The sequence below is a fragment of the Podarcis vaucheri genome, assembly GCF_965113315.1.
Source record: "Podarcis vaucheri genome assembly, chromosome: 3".
NCBI lineage: Eukaryota > Metazoa > Chordata > Lepidosauria > Squamata > Lacertidae > Podarcis > Podarcis vaucheri.
The window spans coordinates 124396801-124415348 of NC_138761.1; the positions used below are offsets into that span (position 1 = coordinate 124396801).

At 42.4% G+C, this 18548-nt stretch overlaps 1 protein-coding gene across 1 annotated transcript in view; it reads left to right on the forward strand.

Annotated features, from left to right (window-relative positions):
• The window catches only part of PKHD1 (PKHD1 ciliary IPT domain containing fibrocystin/polyductin), a 253117-nt gene that overhangs the window by 145268 nt on the left and 89301 nt on the right, over nucleotides 1-18548 (forward strand). The window contains exons 42-47 of the mRNA XM_082216559.1: nucleotides 1228-1362; nucleotides 4216-4351; nucleotides 5539-5785; nucleotides 8511-8685; nucleotides 10601-10796; nucleotides 18265-18330. Coding sequence (XP_082072685.1) covers nucleotides 1228-1362; nucleotides 4216-4351; nucleotides 5539-5785; nucleotides 8511-8685; nucleotides 10601-10796; nucleotides 18265-18330 — 955 coding nt within the window. The remainder of the gene's footprint in view (nucleotides 1-1227; nucleotides 1363-4215; nucleotides 4352-5538; nucleotides 5786-8510; nucleotides 8686-10600; nucleotides 10797-18264; nucleotides 18331-18548) is intronic.

An 18548-nucleotide genomic window follows, 5' to 3' on the forward strand; every position in this document is an offset into this window, starting at 1 on the left:
TGAGGAGAACTAAGTCAAACTAGAACAAAAAACAAAGTTCAAAACCAGATATTTGCTGTTGTTTAGTCGTTTAGTCGTGTCCGGCTCTTCGTGACCCCATGGACCAGAGCACGCCAGGCACTTCTGTCTTCTACTGCCTCACGCAGTTGGGTCAAACTCATGCTGGTAGCTTCGAGAACACCATCCAACCATCTCGTCCTCTGTCGTCCCCTTCTTGTGCCCTCCATCTTTCCCAACATCAGGGTCTTTTCCAGGGAGTCTTCTCTTCTCATGAGGTGGCCAAAGTCTTGGAGCCTCAGCTTCAGGATCTGTGCTTCCAGTGAGCGCTCAGGGCTGATTAAAAAAAACAACAGATATACTTCCCCTTGTTATGGTAACTATTGGGGGCATGTATTTTATGTCTCTGCTATTGCAGTCCTGATCCTGTGTGGACGTACTGAAAATCCAGTCTTCTGGTTTGTTTCTCATTGTTAATCAAGCAGATGATGAATAAGATAAAAGGGGAGGAAGGCAGGGTGGGTAAATTACTGTGTCGGCTGGGTAAGGGCTCAAGATTGCTGTGTCACGCCTATTGCTATTTTGGGACAATACGATTGTAGCCAAAGCCCTGTAGAAGCTACCTGTAGAAACATTGCATTCCTTCATACTCATTTCACATACCTTGGGCAGTATTTATTATGGCTCAGAGATGGAACATCATCACCATAGCTAGGTGGCAGTGCCATTTAATCCCTCCACCAGGGCTATTGACTTTATGATGATGTCGCTGGTCCCCAGGAATTTAAAAATTAAACAAATTGAGCCATATGGAAGTTAAGTATAATGCTAATATTACCATGTAAATAACATTTTACAAATTACATTAACCCAATGGATGTATCTTTGTGTCTCATTTTGTAAATACAAAAACTTTGTGATTTAACTATTTCACAATTAAAATAAATAAAAACTGGAAAAAATAATCATAGTTAAGTGTCCCTTGTAGCATAAATTGTGGAATGTCAACCCGTAATTTTTCATGCTATGTGATAAAGTGTGGCCAGACTGAAAAAACACCATTGTAACTAATGGTTAGGTGATTGGTAAATTCATAATTTTTGTTAAGGCCTGAGAGGTCACTGTCTTCTCGAACAGTGTCTTATGGAGCACAGACAACTATTAATTTACTTTGGCTGTTGATTTCCTTTGTAATAATATATTAATGTTTAAAATATTTATTATTAACAGATTATTAACTGTAGCAACCTACAGCTTTGGAGCTTCCACATCTCTTCTTGCAAATATTTTGGAATTGACATTGTGGAAAGTCTTGGAAACACCTCTGTTGCCAATAGTTTTCTACTTGGTCACTTGCATGAGAAGGTAAGAACTCAACTTGTCCTCCACTTTCAGAGGCTATCAAAGAAACAAACTTAAAGAGCTAAAAGGGCAATAAAGTTAGAAAAAACAGCTTTTGGGGGAATATTGAGGTCTTTTCTCAGCACTGTTGTCAGACTTTATAGTCATATCTAGATGTCAAGCTAAATAATAGTTTAGTGTGATGTGAATGAGCTGTAATGAGACTTAGGTTCTTGCACTGCCCTCTCCATGGTTGCTAGTTGACTTATGGCTAAGTTTAATGGGGCTTTACCCTCTAATAAATGTGTATAGGATTGTAGCCTTATTCTTTCATGGGAGTAAGTGGGATTTACTTTTGAGTAGACATGTATAGATTTATGAAGTTAGGCATGGTGTACTTTGTATGTTCAATGTATCCCAGTGACTATTGCAGAAGTAATAAGGAAAGACCCGACTAGAGAAGACATTTGCTCTCTCATCCAGAGTCTGTCTGAGTTTTATGTTTGGTTCTAATTTTCCCCTCATTGCTTTGGCAATATTTTTAATCTCTTTGTCTCAATTCTCTAATCTGTAAAACAGAAAATAATTCCCTGTGGCATAGTGAGGGCTTATCCGTTCATCTTTATCCGCTGCTTTGAAGCTGAGGAAAACTATGTATCTGTTGTTAACTATTTATTGTATTGTATTGAAATCCCTCTCCACAAGTAGACCAAACCAAAAGCCACTCGGATTCCTATTAAACTCTGAGTAACAACAGTTAAGGGAGTGCAGGGTATTTGTGTCTCAAACAGAATGTGTTTGGAAGCTGCTGTAAAAGGTTAGCCAATGTTGCACAAATACAGTTGGCTAGCGAGCAAGAATCCCTTTTTATTCATAGCCAGTATTTCAGGAACCGAATTATGTCAGTATAAAAAATATGAGGGATGTTGCTGTTGTTTTGCATACATGTTTGTCCAGAGCATGTGCTCTATCCCTGGGCCCAACCCAGAGAAGGTACCCCACCAATTGAGAGGAGAGGTGGCTTGCAGAGAGCGGAGGAGAGAGACTGTAGAAGGAAGGAGGCCCCTATGCTTTTTCCTTTTTCCTTCACACATCTCCATCTGCAAGCTGCCTGAACAGCGGTGACTAGCAAAGGGATGCTGTAGTGGCTTGCACCAGTTATGGTTCTCTGCTTGAAAGGTCCCCAAGAACTAATAGCTTTTGCCAGCCACACCATTCCCAGAAGTAGAACCCAAAGTTCTTAATATGGGTCAATGTCAGGAGAGGTGCTCCTTCAAGTACCTGGGCTTGTTTCATTTCCATAAGCTGTGTGTAAGGGTGTGTGCAGGTGTGTGTGTAAACCCAGGGAGCCTTAGGAGTGTGAGATGGTGGAGAAACAATATTCCTTGTGAAGGTGAGGAAAACTGAGGCAAAGAAGCTCAGGAGCCAGGAGAGATTAGAATGGTAGAGTGGGGTGAGCAACAAGAAGACACATGGAAATCTTTGGTAGGTGGTTTCCAGTACATCTAAGATGCGGCCTTTTGGTTTTGTTTTACTGTCGCTGGATATAGAGCGTTGGAGTGCCCCCCCACCCCATACTTGTTAAGAGATTTAAAGCACTCAGCTATGCTTTCTTCCTCACAGCACCCTGGGGGTGTGATTATCTTCGATTATCTCACGATAAAGAGTTGTCTTGTCATAATTTACATATTAATTTATGTAATTCTATCCTTTAATAATGATGTCTCTTTAACATCAATTAAAACTTTATGACATTAATTTAACAAGAAGGCTAAACCTTCCACTCAGCCAGCCCTTTTATTTTTAAAATATGCCTTTAAACCAGCTGTTACTTCTGTCCTTTTGTACTTCTGCTCTTTACACAGCAAGTTAATTTGGGGGGGGGGGGAGGAGAGATGACTTCCATCAAGGCCAGAGAGCAACGTTGCCTACAGTTGGAAATTAAAATTAACGTTGCATGTGTAGTTCGGTTTAATAGCTGTTAGCAACTCAGAAAGTGCATAGCTCCTCCTGTCTATAGGTATGACTTGTGAAAGACACAACTTTCAATTCTTGCACAACTTACGTTTTCACAAGGGCCTAAAGGCAGCAAGAGCATGGAGAGCTTAACAGTGAAGGACACAGAATTTGTGATGAACCGAGTGGGAAGCCAGTGGTGGAAGCTGAAAATGGGTGTGACATAGTATGAGCAACGGGATAAATCAATAATTTTAGTGAAGATTTGCATAGAGGTGAGAGAACTGAGGCGTGAGAGAAGACAGAAAGCAGAGAACACAGGATCAAACATAGGATAATTGGGATAGGACCTGGGAGAGAAAGCTGAACATCTGGGAGCCTTTCTGGACATGCAAATCACTGTGTCTAGTTCTGGGCACCACAATTTAAGAAGGTAGAAGGTGTGCAGAGGAGGGCGACCAAGATGATCAAGGGTTTGGAAACCAAACCTTATGAGGAGTGGTTGAAGGAGCTGGGTGTATTTAGCCTGGAAAAGAGGAGAGTGGGAGGCGATATGTGAGCCATCTTCAAATATCTCAAGGGCTGTCACATGGAAGTTGGAGCAAGCTCATTTTCTCCTGCTCTGGAGAGTAGGACTTGAACCAATAGCTGCAAGTTACAAGGAAAGAGAGTCCAACTAAACATCAAGAGAACTTTCTGACAGTAAGAGGTGTGGAACAGATTCCCATGAGAGGTGGTGGACTCTCCTTCCTTGGAGGTTTTTAAAGCAGAGGTCATGGATGCTTTAGCTGAGATTTCGGCATTGGACTAGATGACCCTTGAGTCCCATCCATCTCTACGATTCTATGCTCCTATGAAATGAATAAAGGAAACTGCTGGAGCTTTATCACAATATAGTCTCTCTCTATATTATTGCTGCAGGATGGAACTTGCATGCAGGCAGGACTGAAAACTCCCAAAAGGCATGAACTATTGATTTCAAATACAACCTTTATGAATTTTGACATTCCCAATTGCACTGCAATCGCCACCTGTTCTGGTTGTTACCAAGGTCAAGGTAAGATAGGCTTTCTGTGCAAAAATAAAAGTAAAAATAAAAATGTGGTGGTGGATTTAAATGTGGACTGTTCTGTGCCTGTGAACTGGTTTCCTTGTAGGGTCAAATAAATGACCACAGCAGGCAGGGAATTCATGCTGGTGGCAGTGGAGGCTTCCCTGCCAATGCAAATAGCAGCCTTGGAGGGGAGAGGATTCAACTCCCCCCCCCATCCCCTGTGTTTCCGATCCTGCATGAGCTCAACTGATTTGGCTTCATGCAATCAAGGTCGTGTCCAGTTTGACCCAAATGCAACTTCATAAAATAGGCAGGAAACATGGGGCAACAGAATAATGAGAAAAGGGACATGGAGATAGTTGTACTATCTACAAGCTGTACTATCTACAGACTGACAGCCTGCACAAAGTCCTATTTAATGTTTGTTTATTTTACCCTAAAAAGGTATTATCTTCTGTGCCCCACCTCAAATAATCGTAAGACCTCAACATTTGATGAATAAGCAGTGTCCTGAGATCCTGCCCATAATCCGGCTTTCTGAAATACTGTATGTTTTATAAATGTTGTTATGTCCATAAAAATAACATACACTCATAAACAGCATTAAAAGCTACTATAATCTGAACACCAACTATCCTTAAATGTATCATTTCAGCATGCTATATTTCAATGAAACTGTGGAGAAATCCATCATGGCGCGATAACAATTGTCTCATCAATGCAAGCATTTCAGACAGAGAACATTCCTTCTCTTTGCCCCCTATGGGCTGTTCTGGGGAGAGGGATCTCCCAACCCCCTCCCAAGCCAATTTGGGGGGGGGCATGGGGGATGGAGAGAGGAGAAAGCCCCATTGCGTAAGCAGTAGGCCTTGTGCAGGCCGGGCATCCATGGACAGGATTCACTGGGCAAATCCCACCCTTAGTTTTGAGTAGGCACACGATGTCAATTTCGTTGCGAATGCCATGCTCCAAATACATTTATCTCTAGTTACCAACAGTGGATATGTCATAGATTTTCAGTATGAAGTAATACATGCCTTTAATAAACAAGTAAGCAATGATATATGAACGTATTCTCTCAATATCCCAAAATAATTCTGACCCCTCCCTGACTGAATCAGATTTTGTAGCTTGTTCATCAGTTATTAGCAACACAACCATATTTCTCTCTCCCTGTCCCTACTTTACAGGCGGATTTGCTGTGAGGTCTGAGCAAGTGCTACTTCTAAATGCCCCAAATTGGATATCGTTCCCATTTCCTCATTGTGCAATTCTTAAAGATCTAGATGGCACAATCACAGGGCAAAGGGGGAGCTTTCTCCTCCCTTCTGTGGATACACTTCCAGATTCCTGCTTGCCGAGTGTCAATGCCAGTCAAGTTGCCAGTGGCAGTCTTTGCCATGGAAATGTTACTTTCCACCGTATGTCTATTGGCCTGTAAGTATCGTTCTTTTCTCAAGTTCTTCTTATAGCATGGGAGATTGGGGAAAGATGTGGACTGCTCTGTAGAGTACATGGCACATCTAGGAATGTATGCACATACACAAAGAACATCTCTTTCTCAAGATTGACGTCCCCTGGAATGCCCAATTATGTGTTTACATGATTCCCATATGCGAACAAGTGCACCCTTGTTTAAGGGTTGCAAAAAGTGGTGTGGCTGGAGATAGAACTTTTTGCATGCAGGGCAGACGTTCTGCTGCCAAGCTCCAGCATGCACTGCCTCAGACCTAGCTGAGCCTTACACAAAGTGAGAGTGAAGATGGAGCTACTAACTCTTGCTGGGCCCAGAACAGACATGGGCCTTGGCAAATGCCTCTGAAAACTGCTGGCAGCAGTCACATGCAGCAGGATCCAGTTTGGATTTGTATGTGCAAAACAGGTGTTCTCTGTGAAAAGTGCTCCTGGTGTATGTGCTCAGTGGAGGTGGGTGGAGGGCTAAAATTGTTGGGATGTGCCCAAGGGAATGGGGGCAATTGGCAGGCCCCCAGCTGGCTCCAGCCCACCAGCTGGTTGTCGGTCAGTCCAGTCCTTGGTTCTGCATCAAAACTGTGACTCAGAGCTTCAGAAGCCTTTCAGTAGTTGAGCACGCAAGCCAGCAGAGATAACAAACTCTTCGCGACGGAAGGGCAGACAGAGGCATATGTAAAGCATATTTACAAGCAGTTTATTCAGCATAGATCAGGACAAAGAAAACATGTCTGCTCTCCTTCATGTCCAAGCAAGAAGCAGCATAAAGCAAAAGCTATACACAAACGGAAGTTCCCAGCAAGCTGTGCTGGAATGTAAACAGACATGTGACATACAACAGCTCCACACATCTGTTTAGGTGGAATGGAACATCAGTATCCTAACAAAAATAACATGTTAACTTGGTGAAACAATTGATTTCAGCATTGAGGTTCATATTAACAGCACTATTTTAAGACAGCCTTTTTATTCCTGCTTCATTTTCTAGAGATGTATGATTACAGTAGATTATTTCACAAAGGTACCAAACGAAAAGCATTTAGAGCCAAGCGGTGTGTTTTTCCTTAATACAAAAAGGAGACTCAGAGAGAGACACCCTTAGGATAAGTAAGCTAATGGTAAACATAAACAGGAGACTTAATATTTATTCTACTCAGAGTTGCTGAATGGTTTAGCAAATCCTTTGTGGGCCGTTTATGCTCAACAGTTCTGCACACTACACTTGAGCTAAATTACATAACAGTTTATACAACCATGATGGCAAATTGTAACCAAGGCTGTTAAGGTCCATCTATTAGTCATGCCAGATTTTTGCAGCGTGCTGCTTCTTAACTGAAACTTACATGGACATAAACATTTGGTGTTGTCAATAAGTCATAAGTTGGTTTTGTTCTTAACAATTTTTGAGAGGTTCCTGACAGTTTGAGGCAGGGGTTAACTTCATCTTATGGCTGTTGCTTTTTCCTGGTTTCCTTTGCATAAAGACAAGATCAGTTCCTAGAGAGATTCCCTCCTCCCTTGGTAATGAAAGCTCTCTCCTCTTAATGATCCATGCAGACTCCCTCAGCTCCTCTGAATTACAAATACTCCTGCCCTACTCTGCTCCATTAACATTAAAGAGAGGTAGATTGGTGGCTATTTAGGGCACAGTGAAAATCACTGGCTATTTAGGGCAAATTAAAATGGTGCTAATTATGGTTGCAAGAATGCTCAATTATGTGGGCAATATACTAGTTCTATTTTGGTGCTAGCTTGACAGTGTATAAAAACAGAATCATTGTTTGGAAAGAGACTCTGATATCCATTTCCAGTGCATGGTTAACATGCATGTTTTAAAGGGAGGGAGCATATTGTTGCCTTTTCAAGGATTATTTGGAGGCACCAAACAAGGGAGGCTGCACTGACTACATTTCTTTCTTTTTCTATTTTCCTGAGGATACTCAGAGATGGACAAGATTTATACTGCAAATAATACTGTCAAATACTCTTAGTTTTGGGCAGTGAAACTACAGACGTCTATTGACACTGAGCCTCAATTTTGGCTCCTTGTTTATCAGAAACACTGTCTAGAGAAGCCTTTCTCAACCTGTGGGTCCCCAGATGTTGTTGAACTACAACTCCCATCACTCTTAGCTAGCAAGGCCAGAGCTCAATGATGATGGGAGCTGTAGTCCAACAACATCTGGGGACCCACAGGTTGAGAACCACTGGTCTAGAGCACGAGCCATATGAGAAGCTCCCTGCAACAGCAAGGAACTGGTAGTTCACAGAAGAGAGACTTTTATAAAAGGGAAGTAGGCTAGAGATCCAGTTCAGTACATCGGAAGTGTGCTGTCTGAAATATTTGATGCAAATATTGCACAGAAGACAGATTCTGGGAAATGGGAAGGATTACCGTATTTTTTCGTCTATAAGACACCCCCATGTAGAAGACGCCCCCTATTTTGGGGGCAACAACCAATTGCCAGCACACCCTCAGCACTATCTGTGTATAAGACGCTCCCTAATTTTTGACATTGTTTTTTAGGGGGAAAACCTAGTCTTATACACAGAAAAATACGGTATCTATGTTTTATGCCATCTGAGCTGACATTAGCCTAAGCCTTTGAAAGACAATGGTGAACTAACAAGCACTCTAAAATAACAGTGGCTATTAGACAATGAAACGTGACTATTCTTAATTGTTTTTCAGAAAGGCCCCGATCTGTCCTTATAATTTAAAAGTGACTGATAGTCGCAATAAGACAACCATGGTCAGTTATGTCTCTGACACTCTGTCAAATGCAAATGGCTGGATGGTTCTTCTTTTGGATCAGGAGACTTATAGTCTGTCATTCGACAACCCTCTGCTGAGTGAAAACCTGCAGGTAACACTTCCCTCCCCTTCATAAATCATATTGGTATATTTGTTAGGGGTGCACACTGCTCTCAAGATTTGGTTTGCACTAAAATTGTAGAAATGGGAATGTCCCTAGGTAGGAATCCTGCCAAATTACAGACAAATAGATTCAGGGTCTTTTCTTTTCTAAGCACCATTAAAGTTTATTTTGGGCTGAGCTAAACAAAAAGGTATTTTCTTTCCAGGTAAAAATCATTCCCTCTTATTGGTAGTTGGAGCTCCTTCACTATTGACAAGTCTATCTCCACCTCTCCATTTTGGTGTCTTAGACTAATAGAATTGTAGATTTGGAAAGGACTGCAATGGCCATTGAGTGTAACCCCCTGAAATGCAGGATTCACAACTAAAGAATTCCTGACAGATGGCCATCCAACATCTGGTTAAAAACAGGTAGTCCGTCCTTAAGCAAAAGCATCCTTAAGCTCCCTTCCGTAAAGTACAGTGGTACCTCCAGTTGTGAACGGGATCCGTTCTGAAGCTCCGGCCGCATCCCAAGGAATTCGCAACCAGAGATGCCAGTTCTGCGCATGCGTGCAGCGCGGTTTAGCGCTTCTGTGCATGTGTGCGGTGTGTAGAGTGCTTGTGCACTTGTCCGTGTGGCGAAACCCGGAAAAACCCTGCCGCATTCGCATCCTGAAATATACACAACCACTGTACTAGGATTGGGGTAGCTGCAAACAGCATGGTGGGGTTAAGTTGGTCATGTGACCTCTGTGCCCCTCTCTCCTTCCGTTCTGGTTTGCTGCAGTCTCATAGCCAGACAGAGGTCAAGGGAGTGGCACAGTCCCACCTTACTGTCCACTGCTGGATTGGAGAGCATTGATGAAACCATTCCCTTTGATGGTAACATAGACCAGTCAGTCACCACGGAGCTTTCCCTCTGCATGTTGTCTCCATTCTGCTGTTTTCTCCATCATCCTGCCCTCATGTTAGGTTGTTAAATTAAGATTAGAGGCATTGCTTTCACTTTTAGCATACACTTGTTTTGATGTCTGGAATGTGAAGGTACCAAGGAAAAAGCACACCAAGAACTCAGGCCAATGTAAGTTTCAATAGTGGGAGTGGTCCCTGCTCACAAGTCAATAGTCAATAGTAACAAGGACTAATCCATTCAATAGTATGTATTCTGACAAGGATTACAACTCAGATAGATATTACAAACTCTAACAGAGATTTCAAACTCATAAAGATATGTATAACACAATAATTTGTTACAGAATTAGGGATAAGAGTTTATGAGTAGAGATAAGTTTATGTTAGTCCATAGTCAGATTCAACGTGGAGGTCTTAGTTTCAATCATTGAGCTGAAGTCAGGAGTCAATTATGGACCAGAAGCCAGGACAGGGCCCTTTTTCGTGTAAGTCTGAAGACTTTCGGATAAATATATCCTATTATTTTCTATGTTTCTCAGGGATAACAACAACGTGTGGGTAGATCAACATGTATATTGAGATTTTCTGTGCCCATTCCTGGTATTTATCTGTCTTATGAAGAGGGCAAGTTTGTTGGTAGAGAGACATAAAAAGGCTATGTGTATTTTCATTTCAACAATGAGAGGCCTCCCATAGCTCAGGGGAAGGCTACCTAAGGCCCATGGGCCACAAGCGGAGCACGGGGGTCGTTTAACCGGCCCACAGAGGGATCTCCGATGGAGTGAACCAGCCCAGGCGAAGTAAACCTTGCTGACCCCTGCCATAGCTAGTTCAGAGGGTGTATGTACAGACCATTGGGTTAGGGAAGCCTATATGAAATCATTTAATAGTGGCATTATGGGTCCAGAGAATGTTCCTCATGTCTTAGATTCTTTCTGTTAAGCTCCAGACAAAATCTGGACACAAATATATTGTAAAAGTATGCATTTTTCTTATGTTTTACTCTCTAGTATATTGCTACGTTCGATAATTTCACAGTTGGGAATTATTTATTGCTGGAACATGAAGTCCGATCATCCCACATCAATGTTACAGTGGCCTGTGGTGCACGGAAAGGATCGCCACTCCTGTCGTTACCTTCACATAAGCACAATAAAGGCTGTGACTGGTTTTTCAATTGGGAAAGAAGGAGGTTAACTTATTTAGGTAAGAACAAATGCACATTCCCCCCACTTTAAGGATTCCTTTGAAACTGGGAGTTTTCAACCATCATGCTCATTGAGGAGGAACAGCTGTATCCAAGCTGAGGAAGTGGTGAGGGATATCACATGTAACTCCTCATCCGTGACACTCTTCATCTGGGACATCAGAGCCCCCCCCCCAAAAAAAACATCCTATCACTTCTCTCCTGCCACATAAAATGATGGTGATGATGTTTTCCTGTGTTAAGTAAGTTAGGAGGGAAGAGTTACCCAGAGTCGTATAAGGGGACTCCTGAAAACACTGGGTTAACAACCCTCCACAGGAGATATGGAAGGACATGAGACATGAACATGAATAGTAGGCAGTTCCCTGAGGCTCTTTCTCCAGTTTCCTTTCCTTTCCTTGCATAGGAAGTGCAGCTCTTTGCTCTAGGCTCTTTCGTTCAAGATTTTTTTGATCTCTCACCTGCCGTTATTCAGTTATTTTCTCTAGATCGACAGCTCTCCATTTTCCTCCTCAGTTAAATTTAAAATTTTGTTTCCTGACTCTGATCTCCCACCACCACTGCCAGTAAGACTAAACTTATTGGGATGGTGAGATTGATGGACAGCCACCTGAAGGTCTTAGCAGAAGACCAGGCTGCCACCCACTCTCCTGTGGCGTACAGCACAGAGCACGTCACTCAACTTGATTTGGAAAACGTGCATTTGAACACACCGCCCACAACTTGATACCTGTATTGGGGACTGTTGGGGCAGAAGTGGCACACAAATGGACTCTGCGTTTAGAAAATCTGTGAGACAAACGCTGGGTGAGGGCAGGCAGCAATGGCTATCTTGGATTCCTGCATCTACCTTTGTGCGACTGTGTCATTTTGGGCTGAGGACTTGATTGATATTCCCTTCCCAGTCCTTAAAGAGTCACAAATGTCTCAACCAGAGAGATGCAAGTAATAGACTATATGGAACTGGCAGAGATGACTGGCAGAATCCGAAATCAAGGAGAGGAGCAGATGGAAGAGGACTGGAAGAAGTTTAAAGTTTATCTACAAAAACATTGTAAAATTTATGAATGTTGAAGGCGTGATAATGAAATGAAGGGGTTCTAGCGATTAAGATCAATAAGACTATAAAGGGAGGGACAAAGGTTTAAAATGAGTAATGAATGATCTTGCTGAACTAATTTAAAAATAGAATACAAGAAGGGAAGGCGGGAGAATAAAGTAAAGAGAATAAGGTTTTGAAAGTTATTAATATAAAAGAGTGTCTTTTTTATGCAAAATTTTTCTTTTTTCTTTTTTCTATCCTCTTTTTGTTGTTATTTCTTTGTGTGGATTTCTGATGTTTGTTGTTCGTTTTTTTCTAATTTTTGTTGATTTTGTTGATGTCAACTTTTTGAAAAAGTTTAATAAAACATTATTATAAAAAAAAACCAAATGTCTCAACCAGAGCAACTAAAGGCACAGAGGTGTTGCTTTTTTCAAAAGACACAAAAATAAACCCCATTGTTCAGACCACTGTTAATCATTCGGGGCTCCTGTTGCTCCTTGCTGTTGGAAGTGGGTTTTCCCAGCATCTCCCTGCAGCCTGCGCAATTTCTAGATTTCCCCCAACTGATTAAGGAAGCCCTGATAACTGATCTTACCAAGCAACTGGGCATTGTGCAACATACGAAGAAATAAGTGTGCAATTCTAAAGAAGGCCCATAAGGTGGAAGCTTTGCCCCTGAGGGCTGCTTCCATGCCCTAAGTTTTTGCCCATTCTTCACTTTTGTAGGTAGAAGATCTCTTGGTGCACAAAGTGGGGGCGGGGGAGGGCGAGGCGCAGAAGGTACTCTTCACTCTCCCCAGCCGTATGATGGGGATCTCTGTGGGGGGCGGCTGGTTTGTGTGCCCCTCTCCCACCCAGGACAATGGGCCCTCTAGCACCCCATGCTACCCAGTGGTCAGGTAATGCTTGGACAACAGTCGCCCACCTATCCACAAACAAGAAATCTGTACTATCCGGCTGGTAGCATTTGAACTTGTTCTTTGGACATGAAAGACCATTTGATGCCTTTGGTCACATGTTGGGACTTAGGGAGAATCAAACCTCTCCATTCTGAAGGAAATCAGCCCTGAGTGCTCACTGGAAGGACAGATCCTGAAGCTGAGGCTCCAATACTTTGGCCACCTCATGAGAAGAGAAGACTCCCTGGAAAAGACCCTGATGTTGGGAAAGATGGAGGGCACAAGGAGAAGGGGACGACAGAGGATGAGATGGTTGGACAGTGTTCTCGAAGCTACTAACATGAGTTTGACCAAACTGCGGGAGGCAGTAGAAGACAGAAGAGCCTAGCGTGCTCCGGTCCATGGGGTCACGAAGAGTCGGACATGACTAAACGACTAAACAACAACAACAACAAAATGAAGCCCTAGGAAGGAGTAGTCAGTGTCTGGCTCTCCAGCTTTAGATCTTTGGGCCCCTTCCCTGGACTAAGCAATGGGAGCTTTTGTTTCCACATACCCCAACACCCCAAAGCTATTTCACCTTAGCCACTGTTTAGATTTCTTGACTTCCGCCAGTAAGGATATACCAACTTTTTGGCTTCACAGAACTTCTTTAGGGCAGAAAGGTTGAGAAGGGTTTGTGTTTTTTTCTTTTTTGCTTTGTTTCTGTTTCTTTGCAATGTCCTGTAGGAAATCAGCATTGTCACATTGCTGGTCTTGGCCATTTGAGCCTTCAACGAAGAAAGAGGGCAGTTTTGTGTTTTAATCCCCGGAGTTCCCCTTGTTATGATATTAGAAACTGGCTTTATTTTTTAGTTACATTAATGGTCTGAAATAATTAGTCAACTAATTAATCCCGTTTACAAGCTTTGTAGGATTCTTCAGCTGCCACTCACTTCCAAACCCCGGGGCTCCCTGTTTAGTGTCTGCTCTCATGTTCATGTGACTCGGTCTCCATGGCTACAGCTGCATCTGCTGACACCCCATACACTATTTACTGCTTAATTAAGAATTTCACGCTCAGCCCTTATCTGCCACAAAGAACAAGAACACGCTGTTAGGAAATTCCAAATTTAGGCCACTGCATAAGGAAAGCCTTTATTGCAGGCCTGACTCTGTGGAGCCTCTTTAACGATCCTCTTGGCAACTGAGCTGCCACCTTTCAATCAAAAATCATTAAATGGGGCAGAGATAATGAGCATGTAGCATATCAAAAGGAGGGTGCTTGCTTGGGCTGAAGAGGAAAAGCTGTAAGAGCCTATAAGCAGCCACCACTTCAAAGGAAGAGGAGGTTGCTCCGTCAGCAGGACCCATAAAGCATCATTTGTTCCTGTTTGACTTATGTAAAAGGTCTGGCATGTTAGAGCCCCGTCTTGCAGACGTGGGTCCCCCGCCCTTTCGGTGCTCGTGTGTCAGCAGTTAGGCAGCTGGGCTCAAACCGTATCAGCCAGAGCATATAATCACTTGACTCTGTCCCAACAATGGACACTTGTAGGGGGTGGTCGAGGGGAGGTCTGCGCAACAATGGGAACACAATTATTGCAGCTGCTAGGGAGGGCTATAATTCTTCTTGGAGAAGCTAAAGGGAGCTTGTAGAGGTGGTGGTGGTGGGGAACCTGGGTGTATTATTAATAACCAGACTTTTGGAAGTGCTTTCCGATGTCAGTGGGGTTCCAGCAGCTGCTCTTGTCCTGGCCTTCTCTAATAATTGTACATTCTGTTAGGGGTCAACTTACTTTTGACCCTCTCCTTTTGTGCCAGTTAAAAGCCTTTTAGAGGGAATTGTTGGAGAGTGGCAGGAGTGCATTAAACCCAAAATTTAATGTCAATAAATACATATCAGATGCCAGCTCATTCACTGGCGTGCTCCTAAATTCACACACTCTTTTTCTTGCTTCAGTCTGAATGACACAGTTGAAAGAAAATACATTGTGATTCAGAAAGCTGAACATCCGAAGGAAGCCATCCTAGAGTGCAGGAGGGGCTGCTTATACTCTATATTATCCCACCCTGATGTGCTCTGGGAAGGACCGTGTGCCTTCTCAAGTTGGACATGTCAGGACAAAGTGGAAACAAAACCCAAATTGATATCAGAAGCAAGCTGACTAACTTCACTCATTGTGCACTGATCTGTTGTTGTGTAAGTCCGCCTTAACCAACCCACACTAAACAAAAAACATCACACAGTTATGAATAAACCACAAAAAGAGTTTCCTGACATGCAGAATTTTCAGAGAACGTTCTTCAAAGCTCTCAATTAAGAAAGTGTTCGTTAGCAGCTGAGTCTGGGCCTCCCCCCCCCCCCCGTCTGTGGGATGGCACTGGGATGGAAGCTTCAGTGTTGGAGTCTGAAAGTTCTCACTTTTATAGCTGTAATGTCAGATATTAAAGCTATGTTGTAAAGGAACGTTGTCAAGGCATTCTTGTGAACTGGTGTATTAGCCTACTTTATAAATCGCAGGGGCAGCAGGACATGTCTTTCAAGGTGCCTTTTCACAAACATGTAAATTGGGATGGGGATGCATGATTTAAAGTGTGCACTGAGCAGGAAGGCAGCCCCACAAATTTGCTTTCCCCTTAGAGCCCAGTAGAGGGACCAGCAGTTCAACAGGCAGAGCAGCAAGAGGGGTAGAGTCCCTATCTCACATGTCCTTTAGGGGCTTCAACATGATTTATTTATTTGTAGAAGAATCTCTATGCTGCCAACTCATGTAAAATATCAAGGTAGTGTGTAATATATATACAATAAAACAGGAAAGACCATAAAAGCAATACCAAAATAAAATAAAATAAAATAATTGCAGCTCACCCCTGCCTTAAACATGACTAGATCAGTCCTGCATCTACACAGACATGAGACTGCTGTTATCTTCTGTAGTTTGGGTGTGAGATGATGGTAAAGAAGAGGAATTTGGGCTTGATATCCCACCTTTCACCCCCCTTAAGGAGTCTCAAAGCAGCTAACAATCTCCTTTCCCTTCCTCCCCCCCAAAAAAACACTCTGTGAGGTGAGTGAGGCTGAGAGACTTCAGAGAAGTAAAAATTAATCTATTAATGGTTTACTTGGTTAGATTTGGTAGAAACTCATTTTGTTTCTTTGAGGTCTCAGTGTGTGTTATCCTGGTTGCATTCTCTCAATAAGCTTGTTATAGATTACCTGAACATGAAACGCTACATAAACCATTGACAGTTCCTTGGATTTGGCAATGATTTCTAAAAGCTTTCAATGTTATTTTTTCATGTGATATATGTTGAACCACTTAATGTTGAATAGAATACTCTGGCTTGCTGTTTATGTGTGTCTGTTGTGGTCATTTATCCAAGTTTTAGCTTTTTCTAATAACTACAGGCAAAGTTTTCTGTCACCACATAGTTGATGAACATATTGCTCCACCTATGCATCAACTCCTAGCTAGAAGAGGAGGAAATGGTTGGGAAAGCTGAATTAAAGGAATACTTTTTAAAATAAGAATAATAAGAATAAGAATAAGAATAAGAATACTACTACAGCCAGGTGTCCAACAAAGCCCAAAATCAGAGAGGAAACTGATGGTACTTGTTACCCACTCCTTTATTTGGTTTTTATATCTGGGCCCTAGGGTTGTATTTTGTGAAGAGGCACTCGAATTTGCATTGGGATCCTTTGTTTCTTTGCCTAGATGACAGTGTGGAGTATATACAACTCTTCTATGAACTTCCATTGCCTGAGAACCTTATGATGTTGCACAGCCAGTATAGCGGAGTGTCTAGATGCTAAGACTTGTTTCAGGGAGGCCAAGGTTCAAATCCTCCCTTACCAGCAAAGTTGACTGGATGACCTTAAACCTGCTGGCTAACCTGCTTCAGGCTATTGTGAGGATAAAAATGAGAGTTAAATCACACATGGGAGGAAACATGGGGCGGGGGGAAATGTAGTAAATAAAAGAAGTTGATCCCAGAGTGCTGATTGCATTTAGTTTGGTTTTTATTGCAATATATTTGGCTACAGAGAGATGGATTTGGAACATGGTTGCACACCAGCAGTTTAGCAATGGAGGAAGATCCATAGGGAGACAATGGAACAGGCTAAAACTGAGGTTTCCAATAAATATCTGGTGCATCAGATAATTGCTGTATGGTGCCTTGAGAGTAGGAGATCCTATCTTAAAATGGAGGTCTGCCTAGTGATGTGTCCTTACAACTGTATAATTCTGTAATTATTCAGTAATGACTTCATTTTATCTTCCAAGAGCCTTCAGCTGGGGATACCTTTATATTTTAATAAATAAGATAAATTATGTGCTTTTCACTGTCTGTCCCTGGTAAATACAGTTTCTCAGAGGACAGAAATCTATAAATGTATTGATTAAATAGTCTGGAATGTTGAACAATAATATAATAATATAATAATAAATTTTTAATATAATATAATAATATAATAATAAATTTTATAATAATAATAAAAATAAAATAATAAATAAAATAAATTTTATTTATATCCCGCCCTCCCCAGCCGAAGCCGGGCTCAGGGCGGCTAACAACAATAAAACAGTACAAAAGTACAGCACAAACAACACTCTTAAAATCATTCATTATAAAATTAATTAATTCAAGCCACTGGCAACCATTGGGCCAGAGCTCTGCGAAGATTGCCGAGGGAGGGAGTCAGGCTGTGCCCTGGCCAAAGGCCTGGTGGAACAGCTCTGTCTTGCAGGCCCTGCGGAAAGATGTCAAGTCCCGCAGGGCCCTGGTCTCTTGTGACAGAGCGTTCCACCAAGTCGGGGCCAGTACTGAAAAGGCCCTGGCTCTAGTTGAGGCCAGCCTAACTTCTCTGTGGCCTGGGACCTTCAAGATGTTTTTATTTGAAGACCGTAGGTTTCTCTGTGGGGCATACCAGGAGAGGCGGTCCCGTAGGTACGAGGGTCCTAGGCTGTGAAGGGCTTTAAAGGTTAAAACCAGCACCTTAAACCTGACCCTGTACTCCACTGGGAGCCAGTGCAGCTGGTATAGCACCGGGTGAACGTGATCCCACAGCGAAGACCCCGTAAGGAGTCTCGCCGCGGCATTCTGCACCCGCTGGAGTTTCTGGGTCAGTCTCAGGGGCAGCCCCACGTAGAGCGAGTTACAATAATCCAGTCTGGAGGTGACCGTCGCGTGGATCACAGTGGCTAGGTCAGGGTGAAAGTTGAACATTTTCCGCTAAATTTCTACTGCAAATGGTGGGCTAACAGAGCTACCTTGGAGCAACAGGGACCAGATGGTAAAATTTTCTCTTATCTTTTGGTTGTTTGTACTTGTATTTAATTGTTTATTTAATGCATATGTCTACAGTTGAACAAAAAAATCAGAGGTGAGGAATCCATGGATTATTTTAACTGGTTGTGAAATGCCTTCAGTAACTGAGAAGCTTAGCAAAGTTTACAATTGGAAATTACCGTAGAATAATATTTTAGCCTACTTTAATTTGTCAGTTTTATCTGTAAACTGTTGGCTTCTGAAATTTAGTTACAGGTCAAGGCCCAATCCAAGTGGCATTCCAAGCAGAAGTCACACTCCCTTTACCAGTGCCCGGTATGTGTTGAAGGTGTGGGATTATTCAGACCACTAAAAATGTTTATCTGCAATGCTTTTGTGGGCTAATGTCTGTACTTGGGTAATTTTTTTTAAAAAAAGAATAATGGTGCCTTCTTTAACTTCAGACTATTTTAAAGATAATTATTCCAGTGCATTAGGCTTCAAGTGCACATGGAAACACATTTTTGTGCACATGTGTCTTTCTGTACAGAATA